The sequence below is a fragment of the Haemaphysalis longicornis genome, unplaced genomic scaffold (assembly GCF_048455015.1).
Source record: "Haemaphysalis longicornis isolate Haplotype H1 unplaced genomic scaffold, Haemaphysalis longicornis Haplotype H1 scaffold_2, whole genome shotgun sequence".
Classification (NCBI taxonomy): domain Eukaryota; kingdom Metazoa; phylum Arthropoda; class Arachnida; order Ixodida; family Ixodidae; genus Haemaphysalis; species Haemaphysalis longicornis.
In genome coordinates, this window is record NW_027526295.1 from 102,422,583 (window position 1) to 102,437,071 (window position 14,489).

General features: G+C 48.1%; 2 protein-coding genes across 8 annotated transcripts in view; one reads left to right on the forward strand and one right to left on the reverse strand.

Moving 5' to 3' along the window:
• Positions 1 to 3,006, reverse strand: part of Acsl (Acyl-CoA synthetase long-chain) — a 35,027-nt gene extending 32,021 nt beyond the window's left edge. For 2 of the 4 annotated variants that reach the window (XM_077698083.1, XM_077698081.1), the window contains exon 1: positions 2,551 to 2,729. In XM_077698083.1, coding sequence (XP_077554209.1) covers positions 2,551 to 2,714 — 164 coding nt within the window. In that variant the 5' untranslated portion in view covers positions 2,715 to 2,729. Of the gene's footprint in view, positions 1 to 2,550; positions 2,730 to 2,792 lie in introns of those variants that run through there. The other 2 variants (XM_077698085.1, XM_077698086.1) reach the window with 2 other exon arrangements.
• Positions 3,007 to 3,153: 147 nt separating this feature from the next.
• Positions 3,154 to 14,489, forward strand: part of Uggt (UDP-glucose-glycoprotein glucosyltransferase) — a 166,290-nt gene continuing 154,954 nt past the window's right edge. For 2 of the 4 annotated variants that reach the window (XM_077698077.1, XM_077698079.1), the window contains exon 1: positions 3,154 to 3,411. The gene's annotated coding sequence lies outside the window, so the exon portion shown is untranslated. The remainder of the gene's footprint in view (positions 3,412 to 14,489) is intronic. The other 2 variants (XM_077698080.1, XM_077698078.1) reach the window with 1 other exon arrangement.

Sequence of the window (14,489 nt, forward strand, 5' to 3'; positions counted from 1 at the left end):
CAGAGCAGGACGGTACAGTCAACGCATGACGATACGAATGTTATCGTTCCACGAGTTAACACCTGGCCTTACAGTGACTGATCGGAAAGCCCACACGGAATGAGGAAGCAGAATTGCCGCGGAGGACAGGTGTGACCTCAGGGCGAACGCAGCCGTTGCGCACGCACGGACGCAACACTGAAAATACCGGTAGTTCAGCGACTGCGGGTTACCACGTCAACAAGCTTGATTAGGACAATGAAACTTGGTACTGTTTTTGCGACGCATGTCACAATAAACGAAAACGTGGCGTCAACTGCATCGGTAAATTTGCATTGCAATGCGTTTTCCACTTTGCCTCACGAACTATGTCAAACGCCCGCCGGCTGAGGCTTCGTCCGCCGCCACCACTCGATAGCAAAGAACGTTTCATGTTCACTTTAACGCTGATTTGTATTCTATGGCAACGAGATTTGGTGCTAGTAAGATGCGAGTATGAGAACGCGAACACGCTCTCGCGTTGCTTGAGAAGCACGTGTTTGACAGCTGGGCAATCTGAGTTTTTTTTTTTTTTTTTTTACAACCACGTCACCGGGCATCAATCAGGAAGACTTCAAATCGAATTTAGGACGGTCAGACAGACAAGGTACAGCTTCTGATAAGAGCTTTCGGCTACTTGACGCTGCACGTGGAATATTTTTAGCTCCCGCGTTTGCAAATGTCCACACGCACGCGCCCACATTCGAAGCCGAGTTGACTTCGCGCAAGTACTACACGCCTAAAAATACGACGCCAGCAAGGCGGCCGTCACGCATATGAGCCACGCCGTCGACGGAATGCTCGCGTCTCGCCGGGGCGACCAGGTCAACCTGCCCGGCTGCGCAAACTCGCTGCGGGCGTATGAACTGTCGCAAGAGGTGCGGGAAGTGCCGACCTACTATGCCGCTGCCAGACTGCACAGCGCAATGACCTCGGCAGCGCCAAGGAGAAGTGGTTTGTCTGCGGCGAACCGCGCTTCCGTGGCAGACAGCGGAAACGGAGAATAAGAAATACCGTGCGCTCAAACGCCACGCGAAAGACGGGAAAAAAAAAAAAAAAAAAAGGCTCGGAGCCTAACGGGACACGCCACCATAAGGAAGAACGCTAAGTCTTGCCCGCACTTCCGATTTTCAGTTTTTGCAAACTACGATTTTTAGATTCAGATTTAATCACGCCAACTGAGATATGAGGCGTGCCGTAGCGGTGGGCTTCGGATTAATTTCGCATACCTGAGGATCTTTAAAATATAAACACTCAATCTACAATATTACCAACCAGTCGTCAGTACACTGCCCCGATCGCGGACAAAAAGAAAAAAAGAAAACCGCGCCGAATGTCGCTACACCGAGAAAAACTGGGGCAAACGCGTGTAAACGACTCCTGCGTCAGGCACTCTGAATAGCGCGAATGACGGCAGGATTGCATCAGATGAACAAACAAACGCGCGTCACGCTACGGGAGACGCGCGCGTGGCGATATCGGAGACACGCCACGTGGGAAGATAGCGCAACGCGGCGCCAAAGACGCCGGCCTTTGAAAACGACGCGTCGACCGCATGTGCGGCTGCGAGGGCGCCGCCGAACGCCAATACCGTTAACCCATCGCAAAAACTGGGGATTCGAAAAACGGCGTCGACGGCTCCCCCACTACGCAGCGTGCTAAGGCCACAGATGCAGAGAAATTCACATGAGACGGAATATACAGGTTTAGCGGGCGTGGAATAGCAGAAACGCCCGGCCAATCGGTTTAGGAACGCGCCACTGCAGCACAACAAACGGCGTCTTCGTCAACTTTTGAAATGTTCGCTAAGCATAACTTGCTGTGCTGGTGATCACCACGACTGCTGGGTTCACAAGAGCGGCCATCGTAACAATTTGAAAATGCGGGTACAGTTAACTGGTCGGCTTCTATCCGGAAATCCAAGGACGAACAATGGGGAAGTCCTCCGTACCAGCAGGGACTAGTGCCAGAAGATCCGCACAGGAGGGTTGGCTATGCACATCGGCTGCTTGGAGAATTTGGCACTACGCCGCGAGGCTCGACCCGGCAATTTAGCATCAAAACACTGCTCGAAAGCGGCTCGCCGGATGAAAACCACAAGGCGAGGGGACGTAAATAGGGACCTCCACACACCCTCGCAGAGAATGAGTGCCTAATTCTGTCCGCTTCGAATCAGCCAGCCGCTGGGCAGTGAGGTGAAGTGCCCAACCCCAGAGCGTCGCAGGGCCTCAACCACGGACCCGCCCTACAGCCGCCGAAGCGCGCGCGCGTGGCCCGCCGCGTTGGGGAACGGTTTTGATGACGACAACTTTCGGTCGGATCACCCCATGCCGTGACGTCATCTGTTTTGGCGGCGCACACCCCCCTCTGACACCGCCGAAAAGAAAACGGATCGAAGCACGGCCAGCAGCGCAATAGCGGGCACGGCTCGAAGTGCCCCAAAACAGCGCCCATCTGCGACGCAACTCCGTTAAAATTGCACAAACGCAATCAAACAAACTGGACGATGCGGCAGCCTCGGCGTGTATTCACCTCGGGCGAAGCCTGGATCGTCGCGAGTTGGCAAACGCTGTCGTCTTTCTTGCACAGCTCGGACCGCCGTTTCGTTGTTTGCAAGGGACGTACCAGACGTCCCAGCACGAAGCTTTTGTCGCAATTTCCGCGCTACTAATCAGCTCGGTGGCTTCAATATACATCGTAACACTCGATCAACTAAAAATTGATGACGAGCCCGGGCCAAAAATGAATGGGGGGATGAATGAGAAATCACGCACGCTCACAACACACGGGAAGTCTCACGGAGACGGATGGTGTCGCCTACCGTTTCTGGCTCTGTGCAGCGTTGATGTCCACTGACAGTGTCCAAGGGAGTGCAGATATCAGGAAAGTCGGTCACACCGCACCCGCATGCAAGCGCAGACTGTGAATCACTGACAATCACACCCGCTACCGGCCGCCCTCGTACGCGCGGGTGCGTGTGGCGTGATCCGTGTACTCTCGTCCGCAGGACGCTCCGGGTTTGCCCTGGGTCACGTGAGGCCTCCTGTCAATCGGGGATTGGCCGGACGCATTTAAAAACGACTATATTGCTGTATGCACTTTATCGGGGAACGATAACATTTAATTAAACGTTTTTATAGACTTTAAAGTGATTTTTAAGGTGCAACAGGGGTCAAAACAGCACATTAGGTAACAAGCCGCAGTGTGTCATGGCGACACGCATGCAAGTTTCGTTGTGATGCCGGCGGCTTCGGTATGCGTCGATGTTGTATATATCACTAAGTTTAATTAAGTTAGCGTAGAATTTTTCCAATTGATTAGTTGGAGGTATACAAGACGAACGTGGCCAACCAGCCCACAGCCTCAGATCTCGGCAGTTGGTCTATTTAATCGGTAAGCACGCCTTGCCAACTGCCTTGGAGGGAAGTACGCGGGGTTGTGTTTTGGACTGCCTCCTCGTGTACTGGCACACTTTTAATCGACCGTGGAGAATGCCTCGACGGGAAGACATTTGGCAGCGATATTCTTCAGTGATCTGGCATTTAACCCGTAACATTAAAATACCGCTTAACTGCACCTCTGCAACAGCACCGTGACCTTTTTGCACGATAGCTATCTACAAGCACACGTCATTCTTGAATTTCAGGCTTGCTTTCTCTTGAAATGAATGCGCTGGTCGGAAGTAACGATCAAGCAGTCATCAGATAGTCTTAGATACCGATTTTTTATGTTTTCTAAACGTTAATTTCTTCAAATGAAACGTATCGTGTCGGCCGCTAACAGCTGTGCTGACAAGCCGAAATAGCCTGCTGAGGTTGTCGACTCTCCGACGGAAATCCGGTTCGAGGGATTTAAAATGTGAGACTTGCTTTCGAAGGCATTTCATTGTACCTGTGTCGTCCGACTGGTCTTCCAATGCGATCGCTGGCTTGCTGCCGTGCCTTACCCTTCACGATTTTATAACACACAACTCGGCAGGCGTGCAGCTTTCCCCGGAGGATACTGTACGCTTTTTCAGCTGGTAGTAAGTATCTTTCTTGTAATTTTGCCGTTCATGGTGACTGGATGTTGCGTCAGGCTGAAGTGCGCCGTTGCTCTTCGTTCTGGGAGTTACAACGTTATCAAATTTCAAGGAAAAGGCGTTTAGTAACGTAGTATTGGGGTAGAAGAAGCTGTCCGTATGTAGAAGGTCGCGAGATCGAGTCTAATTCTGCCATAGACGGCAGGTTGCATTAGCTTGAGCACATCTTGAGAAATGTTTTGGGTTACAAAATGTCAGCAGCTGTGTGCGCACACTCCAAACTTACAACATTGCCAACTTGAACCGTTTACTTGCAAAGAATGTCATGTATTTATCACAAGGCATTAGCTGTTGCTTGGCCGGCATTGTCCTGCGGAGCCCAAGGATGTGGGTCCCATTCCTTGCCGCGGCTGCTGCATTTTATAGGTGGATGCGAAAAGCAGAACTGCCCCTGTGTCGAGATTTCAGTGCCTGTTGAAGATCCCCAGGTGGTCTAAGTTATTCCGGAGGCCTCCACTATGGCCTGCCTCATAGTCCAGTTGGTGGGGCTTGACTACGTAAAAACAAAGAGTTACTGCTTGATGTAATTGGAAGTGCATGGTATTGAAAGGGGTGTGGTATTGTAGGGTTGCTGGTTCCATCGGAAACTCCAGAATTGCAAACTGGTTGCTTGCACGCAGCAGCACAAAAGGCTTGTTTGTTAGGACGGGCTGCCTGGCTTGTAATGGTAGCTCCGTAGCATTACACCTGTATAACTGGAAACGGTTTATGACTTTCAGAGCTGCCTGATAAACTTTCCTTTGAAAAGAATTGAGTGATAGCAGCACAGCAGGGTAAGAAACTTGAAGCTGCAGGAAAGTATTGGTCTCTGGTCGTCTCCTCCTTTTGAGCTTTTGTGGTAGAGCTGTCGAAGTCTCGGGTAATTGTGGCCCTGCTGTTTTGACACACAGGCACCTAGTAAGCCCCATTGCCAGTGGTGGATCCGAGGGGGGGATTGGGAAATCGCTACCACCAAAGCCACTAACGAATCCACCCTCCCTTCCAGACCCTTCGACACGGAATTTTTGGCATACATAATTCTTTAGACAGCGGCAAGGACCGTCGCTGTCCGTGGCGAGCCAGGCACCCCCCTTCACTTCTAACTTTTTGTTAGGTGTGATAGTGGCTAACACAACTGCCGCCTTAGTGGGAGCGTGCTAAACGCTTTCCCCCCTCCCCAGCCAATTTTTCCCCTGCAGCAGCGAGGTGAAAGCCTTTTGTAGCGTGAGCTGCACTGGCAGAGGTCGAGCAGTTTCGCGTGGTTCCTGGAGAGCCGTGCTGCGCATGCGCGCGGAGAAGTGACGTCACACGGCGCACAGAACGTTGCTCGCTGCCCGGCGTCTCTCACACACCCCAGGCGCCCAGCGTCTTTGCCGACCTCCGTTCCGCACTTGGTGTCCCAGTCCACTTTATGATCATGCGAGCGGTGGCCGGGTGTGAAACCGATGGCTCGTGCGTCGCAGCAACACCAGCGTTCTCCTGTGGAACCAGCTTAGCTCTGGGGTGATGGGTGACGCTGCGCCAGAGCTGCTTGATGAATATACATGTGTCACATAATGCGTATACTGTGTGTGTGTCATTGAAGCAGCAGTAAGCATGATAGTCATGGCTAAGGATAACCAGCTAAGGCTAAGAATAACCAGTTTAACGTTAGCTGAACGTATATCCTGGCATAGCCGAGCTAAGCCACTGCTAATTTTTCTTTTAGACTGGTCACATGATTGTCAGCAATATGCTGATTAAAAAGCACTTGGTGTGCAACTGAGAACAAGTAACATTTTGATTGTTTGCCCCCCCCCCTCTCCCTCCAAAGTGGGTACCTGCATCTGCCCCTGCCCATTTCTTGAAGTAATCCAGGAACAGACATCTGAGTAGATCAGAAACCATGCTGCCTTCAGCATACATAGCAGGCTGCTTCTGTGGTGATGTTCATACGTTTGGATAGATAGCGTAACCGTACTATTTTGCACAGGGTGTAAGCAGCACCTTTTGGGTGTCACTGCAAAGTCACGTTCAACAGTGCATCCACCGTAGTAGCTAAGACGTACTTCTGAGCATAGGGACACAAGTTCGATCCCGGCTGTGGCAGCCATTTTTTTGATGGAAGTAAAAAAAGAAAACGCGTATGTGTTGATGTTTCGGTGCTCATTAAAGATCCCTAGACGGCCTAAATTAATCAAAAGCCCTCTGCTACAGCACGCCTCATAGCCCAAGTACAGCTTACGGCGTGTAAAACCCCAAAACGAAGTTTAAACTTTCTGGTGACGGTGCATTTCTATTTACCCTTCCTGGCCCACTCAAAGGTGTAATAGAGCATCACCATTCCCTATATAAACCACAGGGGCATTTTTCTGCTTCATCTTTTAGTGAAATTTCTCAACATTATCAGCTATGTGCAATCAGTGAACATTAGCTCCATTTGGCGGTCGGAAGAGTCAGTGAATATACTTGAGACTTGGGAGGTCGAGGGTTGGGGCGACGAACCGACTGCTCCTTGCCGCACTGTTGCACAGAAATGTGCATATAGAAACCTCTTCCTGGCACAGTGGTGTCTGGGGTGCTTTCTTTTGTGCCACTTTACGTGTGCTACTTCCAAGTTATCAGTTTCGGCGACCAGCGACAATTCTGTGTAGTTGCCCTGGTAAAACGTACTGGGATTAAACTACAGCGGGACCAGAACAGGGGCTAGGTGACATCACAAGGGCTTGTGAATTTGTGTTGGTACCTGGTCTTTGTCCATGCTTGTTTGTTTTGTGGTGTAGTTTAATGGCAGTGTAGCCAAGAAGTTGCAACAAGCCAGCAATTTTGCTTTATTGGGGGTTTTTAAAAGTCTTTGACAGGACCTTGACATTCGTTGACCAAGAATACTGTGCTCTACAGTGTCTAGGTACTACCACTTGGCCGCGATTGGCTTTTATAAGCCCAGTATAGATGCAGTGACAGTTGACGCTACAACTATTTTGCCGTCATTGTCATGTCAGCAACTGTGGCATCTAAGTCGCCACCTGGCAAACCGTGCACTGCAACTGAAGGTGCGTAAGGGAAGGAGAACAGGCAAGGAATGGGCACAAACTGGGAAAACTCTCTGTTAGACAAAATGATGAATATATGTACGGTGAAAGTTGGTTAATTTGAACTGCAAGGGGATGCCACATCAGTTCCAATTAATTAAAGTTTGAACTAACAAAAGGAAAGAACAAAAGCCATACAACGCGATTGAAGAGCACTAGAGCACATCAGAAATTAATTGCTTGAAAAAGTCCCTGACAGACGGCTGCCTTTTATCCTTTCCTTAAATGCGGAAGCTAGCATTCCTTTTTCTTTTTTTTAATGGGTGAGTGTAGCGGAAGGCCTTGTTTTCACGTATACTCCAAAACTGGAAAGGAAACGGGCGGCAATATATCGAGCCATTACTTCCGAGTGATGGCCGCACTGGCGCTTCATACCCCGTCCTCGTGGTCAGTGGCAGCGACATGTTCATTGCGTCCAACCTCAGAAATGATGCCAGCTATCGGCACTCCCCACACCCTAAACTCGTCTCCACACCGATTTAGTCTGGAAAGAAACTTCTTCCAAAAAATTACCACAGCTTGCACTAGTGGTGCACGACTGGTGAAACAGCCAGGGCTGGCGGCCCCTCTCCCTTCGTCGAAGACCCGGCTGTGGCACCTCACGTGGATCTCCGAACTTGTAGCTGGGAGTCTTCCGTGACTGGCAGGCCCAGATCGTTTCATCCGCAGACTTTCACATCTCCCCCAAAGCGGACTGCGTTAGTGTGCACTAGAACCCGCAGCCAAGTCGACAGTCAACGCCCGAGCTACGAACCCAAAGGAAATTCTGTGCGCCCGGAATGTGTTGATGGCTCAGTCGGGCAGACGCCAGTTTCATAATGTGAGGGTCCAGGTTTGATTCTGACCACGGGAAGCATTTTTTTTTTTTTTTTTTCAATTGGCTGCACATGTTATTGTTACCCGCCGCTGCTAACCCCGTACCCGTCGGATCTTTAATGTGGCCCAGTGGTTAATGTTGCCGGTTTTATGGTGTAAAGGTCCTAGGTTCAATTCTTGGTACCTCCCTTACCACATTTTTATCTTGGAGCTTCGAGGTTTTTTTTTTGTGTGACGTACGGACAAAGCTCGGCTTAAACATTTAAAAGGTTCTTATATTGGTTTTACTCGATTGAACTTCTCTCTCTCCATTTTTCTCTCCTTTCCAGAGGCGACGCAGCCTCGTATGTAGGCAGCTTGTGTGTTTCTTTAGCCGTGGGCCAGGTCCCAATCTGGTAGCATGGTGTCGCGTAGTTCAAATAATCCACGGCGGAACCTACTCGCGTTCGGAATAACGGGCTTTATTAATCATAGACTTTTATGGGAGCTCGGCCCACACACACACACACACACACACACACACACGCACGCACACACCGGTGTGCGATGTGAACTCTTCATACAGAAGTTGCTAGTAGAGACGCATAACACCACACTAAGGGTTACTTACGTTACCACCCCTGAGATTGGCGACGCCGCAATAACGACAGGATCTGAACTCGTGCGACGCAGCAGGGGCCCAAGTTGTCAGATTACGGGCCTCGATAGTTATATTTATAATGAAACAAGGTGCTAGAATACCTCTGCATAAACGATTTTGGCCCACATTTAGAACTCTGCGTGTTATAAAAACTTGATCAAGGGCCCTCAATTATGATGAGGCTTATAGCCTAGGGTTGGTGTCTGGAGCAGTGAAACTTGTAAAATGGTTGAAGGTGCAAAGCGGATAAAAGCAAAATTGAACGAGTCAAAAAGAAACGGAGGTAAATTTGAGTTTGTAAGGAACCAAACCCAGCCCTCCAGAATACCAGTCGAGCACGCATCATACCATACGAGTTCAACTCTGGGACTGGCCTTACAGGGTCTGGGGCATGCGTTGGACTTCGACTTCTATAACGTCAACAACCACGACACGCAGATCGACATACAATGACTTTGGCATTGTTTGGCATGTCGTTAGGCGAAACGTTAAGGTAAGCTCACGTTAAAGCCAAATATAGGCACGACAACATACCCACTCGGGGATCGGCCAGTGACATCGCCGTCGGAGGCTCACAGCTGATTCACCAGTTTCCGTTGGTTGCGGCATCAACATACTCACTTCAAAAAGCACTCAGTGGAGTTCAATTGGACATTGCTGCTTTTGCATTCACAATTTGTGAGAAATGCTTAGGCATCCTCGAACATTTTTTTCTTTAAAGAGTGGTGAGATTTGGTGGTTTGTAAGCATTGAGATACAACTGAGCCCTGCGTTTTGCAAGAAACATGGCATTTTTCTCCCCGAAAGGGTTTCAGTAACAGGCCAGCTAGTTTTCTGGCTGTTCAATATATGGTAGCCTTTTTGTTTTTGGCACAAAATGGAAAAACGAAATAACTGCAAAAACGTACCTTTCAAGAGAGCACAAAATCATCCAACAACATCCTGCATCCACGTCGTGCCACCGCTACTACCCTAAAGTAACAAGGTTCTGAACAGTAGTGGGATGCCAAAAAGGGCCACAGCGTGAAAGGGGGAATCTAACTCAGAACAATTGAAATGGAGCATTAGCTGGGTGTTTCTTCACTTGAGTGTACGAAGGTGTAGCAACCATTGCCACCACAGTCACACCTAGAACTTTATGGGGCGTCCCTCATTGCAAGGTATGCCATGGTGCACTAGGCTACAAACCTCGACATGGGGCTCAGAACTTGGGAATATAGAGAACTATATAGAGATACCATGGGAATATAGAGAACTGTGGCGAAAGGCAATTTTCAAATCGGTAGCTGGAAGGCAGTAGTGCGACGGGGCACTGTGGGCGGGGCAAAATTTGTTTCATTTTCCCTTTGTTTATTTTCCAGCACTGTTGTGCTCTATGGCTTTTCGAGTTAGCCTTAGTTGTTACGTAACGACAGCGAAAGGCTAATAGTTTAAAGAAAAGCACGGCCGCTCGCTGGCACTTTACACGGGGTACTTTTAAATCCTATTGGAAGCACAGTAAGGAGAATAGGTGGAACATTGTAATTATGTAGCTTTGAGCAACTTACGTTGCCTTTGTCCTTTTTGAACCATGATACGAAAGTTCTGTCGCTGTTCCCAGTGCAATGGTTTTGTACCATGCCCAAGGGAGTCACCACCCTATGCTTCCTTCAGATTGCGTCCCAGTCTCAAGAAACAACTTGATTAATACTTCGCTTTCCTTTGAAATCTGCCTACATAATGCATCGAGTTCATTCACGTGTGCAGAGAAATGCTGTGCCCCTACACGTGTGCTTATAACAGCAGTCTCCTGCTGGTACCTTTTGATGTTGTGGGACTGCGGAGTGACTGAGTAGGGTAACTTTTCGTGGGGCTGAGGATGAATTTTCGCTCACTTGTGTGATTGGATCTCGCTAGCCAGTATCTCGAATTTCTGCTGTAAGTGTGCAAAGTGGCGAACAAGTATAGAAGAAAATATCAAAACGTATGATGCTTTCACGTTGCTGGGTCCCTTTCGGGCTGTCTAATAAATAAGCATGAACATTTACCAACTCGCCCTGTTTGAGCATGGCCAGCCTTTTCCATCAGCCCTCTGGCATTTATCTACGCAATGTGCAAACCACTTAAAAACATTTCGAGGAAGGGTGGACACCTTTGCACGCATTCGATTGGCTCAGATTTGGAAAATAGTTACTGATTAGTGAGGACAATTTTACTTCAGAGCCAGTGACAGTCATCTGTGCCAGAGTGGAACCAAATCTGCTATGTCAGCTTACCGTTGCAGTGCCCGACTTGTTGTTGCATCTTTCTTCAACAGTACATCTTACAAATGTTTGCAAGTAGCTGTAGATGTGTACAAATTCGTATGAACAATAATGTAATGGTGCACATTTTATCCGACCCGTGCAGCAGCTTTTGGGCCTTGTGCATTGCGTTTAATTTTTTTTTATAATGTTCTTGTTTTCTCACATGATTATAAGTTTGGGAGCTTTTTCCGGGCGGCCTTTCTCATTTCCTCGACTCGACCCCTCCCACATCGTTTCCTGCTTGCTTCATTATTTTCTTCTATAGCCGTTTATCCCCCCCCCCCCCCCCCTGCCCACGCCCTGTCCTTAATGACAGTTTCGGACGCTTGATGACCCCGATTTCCAAGCTTCCTAGTGTGTGGGCATTTTGGCAGAAGCCCTCAGTGATACGGAGAATGAGTTAATGAAGCCACCAAACTGCCTGCTTAGGGAAACGGCCTGCTTAGGGCTGAATGCAAGCCCTGGTAAGCGTTTGGTGCGACCTTCCTATTTCAGCGTGGGTAGTAAGCAGCCAATGACAGCAGCAGCTGCCTAATGATGTCAGCCGGGCAGGCAGACCGGCCTGATCAACGTCGACAGAGCGTAGGGTTGTGCTTCTTCAAGCCTCCTTTTCAGACTTGTTTGTTCTGGGGCCTTCATTTTGTTCAAAACAACGTCTCTTTCTTTTTTTGCCATCCCGAAAACTCATTTTTGTTTGATCCATCCCGAAACAACCTGCGTCATGTGTTGCTTTGGCAACTGTGCCTGTTTGAGATGGGCTCCAAAAAAGTGTCGGCTTCGCCCATGTTCTTTGGGTGCTTCAGAATAACAAAGGTGCCGAGTTTGTTATGGTGGAAGCTTTATGGTAGCCTCAGAATTTTTTCATGTCAGGCCGTGTTTTGGGTTTCCCTTCAGATCCTGTTTTGCGTGAGATCTCCCCAGAAGCACCCATTCGCTCAAAGCCATGTTTATTTCTGTATCATACTTCTTTCCTTTTCTGATCATACTTCTAATCCTTTTCTGTAGTGATTCTCTCCTCAGGCACTCTTCTACCTGCCCCATTACAGCTGTATACTGAAATGCATGTGGTGTCGTAACTCGGTGTTGTCTAATGAGAGTAAACACTGAGAAAAGGTTGACGAAAGTGTGTGTGGAATGCCGAAACAACCAACAGCCAGCAAAATTCCTGTGAGACTTACGTGCACTGCACAAACAGTCTTTCCTCAATCGTTGCTGCCGTAGCTGTAAGTAAGGTTTCGGTTGTGTTGCGTTTGGGTCTGCAGTCTAGTTTTCAGCTGAACACAGGGATAGGGGTTGGGGGGGTATCGGGCTGACGCCATCCTTATCTTAGTCACTTCCTGTGTTGCGTCCAGCTAGTCAAGAGCCTCCCTCGCCTTTTAGTGTGGAAGCATGAAATGACCCATTGAGTGAAAATGCCAGGGGTGGCACTAAACTCTCCTATTGGTTGTGAAATTGTTGCTGTTGGCGGCGCAATGTGGGTGGGCACTTGCCGCACCCAGCCGTGCAGCAGTCACTAGGGAGGCAAGGCTCTTTGCACAGTGCTGGCATACCCGTTCTGGGCCTCGTCATCCCCACAGCGTTCAGCTGGACATCGATTCTTCCGCACTCACGACTCATGAGAGGCGCTTTGGCATCCGCGCAGTTTCTTTTTCCGGTCTTCTTTTGTTCCGCCACAAAACTTCATCAAATAACACTGCCATTTTCACAGTTTGTTTGTGGATAGGAAAGAAAAAGTACTACGTAAACTAAAATGAAAAGCTATTTTGACAAATCAGTGCACAATTCTTCGTGCAGTTGGAACATTAATGTGGTAAAAACAGCGGACAATATGAGTGCATGTTATCGTACTAAGTTTATAGTTCACAGTGTCGAGGGAGTTGTGGGACTTCCTCTGTTTCACGTCATGGTACAAGATAAAGGCTGCATGTTATAATGGGAATTCTGGACTCGCCACCTCTTAAACTGTGCCTTCGGCAGTATAAAAATAGTTATCTTTTGTGCACTTGCACGCTAAACTTTTTCTCTCTACAAAAGGAGAAAGACATACTATGTGATGTTGCGGTTGCCTTCTTATTTGGGGGTTTCAGCATTAGAATTCCGCTAGTGCGAGCTGAATGAGACACTTAGCCAGGTACCGTAAGTGGATGAACTGGCCTCTTTTCACTGTTGTTTAGTTCCATGAGAAATCGCTTCAGAGAATTTAAAGGAACAGTTTTTTACATCTTAGTTATTGCTATCGTGCCACAATGTGTCCAGTTAGGGATAAGCACTATGTACTAGTCTCTGAACAAGTCCAATGACCATGTGAATGAGAAAAAAATGAACATAAGAATCAATGCTAAGAAAAAGTGCATCTATGCAAGCTAAGAAAAATTGCATCTATGCATGACAAAGCTGCATCAACATAAACATAAGCAGCAGAGCAGGCAGTTCAGCGTCAATGACCTAAGCCAAGCCTATTTGTTCTCGTATCAGATGAACTTGCAAACAAAAGCTTGCGTTTCATTTCTTCGCACATGCCTGCAACATTTCTTGCATTTTTTCCAAGTTAGTGGGATGTCACTGACCAGTGCTATCCATGTGCTGAATCAGGTGCAGCTGCACTGGGTGGCATCATGTACTACATGTTTAATCAGGGCAGCAACATTTCCGCTCATGTTACAAACTGATTACGAGGTGCAGCTGTCCGCTTGATGCCAGTTCCAACATCCTCTGCAATTGGTTATTGCATAACACTAGTTTTTTTTTTTTCTGCCTGTCGTATTGTTGGAAATAAGTGCCATTCCTGTCTCACTTTTACCGACTTTCAGCACAAATGTCTGCTGATTCGTGATAAGGCTGGGGAGAGGGGTATCTTTGAAGGATTACATCTGTACTCTTTCGGCTGCTATATTTGGTTTCGAGTACATCGCACAATCCTGATAAGATTGATCATAGCCTAGGTTCTGTCGTGAGGTCTATTGTCTGTGGAACAGTGATGAAAGGGCTTTATTCCCCTACGCTAGGTTCCGATATCAGCTGGGGACTTGTCTCTGAAGTGGCATATTATTTGAGGCGGCAAACTAAGGAGGGAAATGCAATTATAGTAGTTGCTGTCGAAGGACTCTAACAATACTGTAACTTTACTAAAGATGAGTGCAGCTGTGTGTTGAACCTTGGATGTGTATCCCTTGATTGAACTCTAATAGCTGGTACCTCAGATAATTTTTTTTTTTTTTGCGTGGCTGGAGAATTGTGCACTGAATCAGTTTACTTCTATGTGCAAAGTTGTCTTTGGCTGTGCGGTGTATGTTGTGACAAGGTTCCACTGTTGAGATCTCCTTTTGTGCTGGTGTTCACATTAGTTGCCTTGGTGCAGAAAGCCAATGAATTGATGTGAGAAAGTGCATTGCATATGGCCTGTCAGCTACATGAACTTCCATTTGTCCAGCCTGCCTGTACCTTATTTCCGTGGCATTTGTTTTGTTTTCGTTTGCTTGGCCCATACTGTTTCCACTGAGAAGCCTTTTCTAAACACACAGCACAGTTTATTCTCTCTCTCTCTCTCTGTTATAGAGAGTGACAGAGGGTGCAAGCGTACACTGTGGGCAGGTTAATTA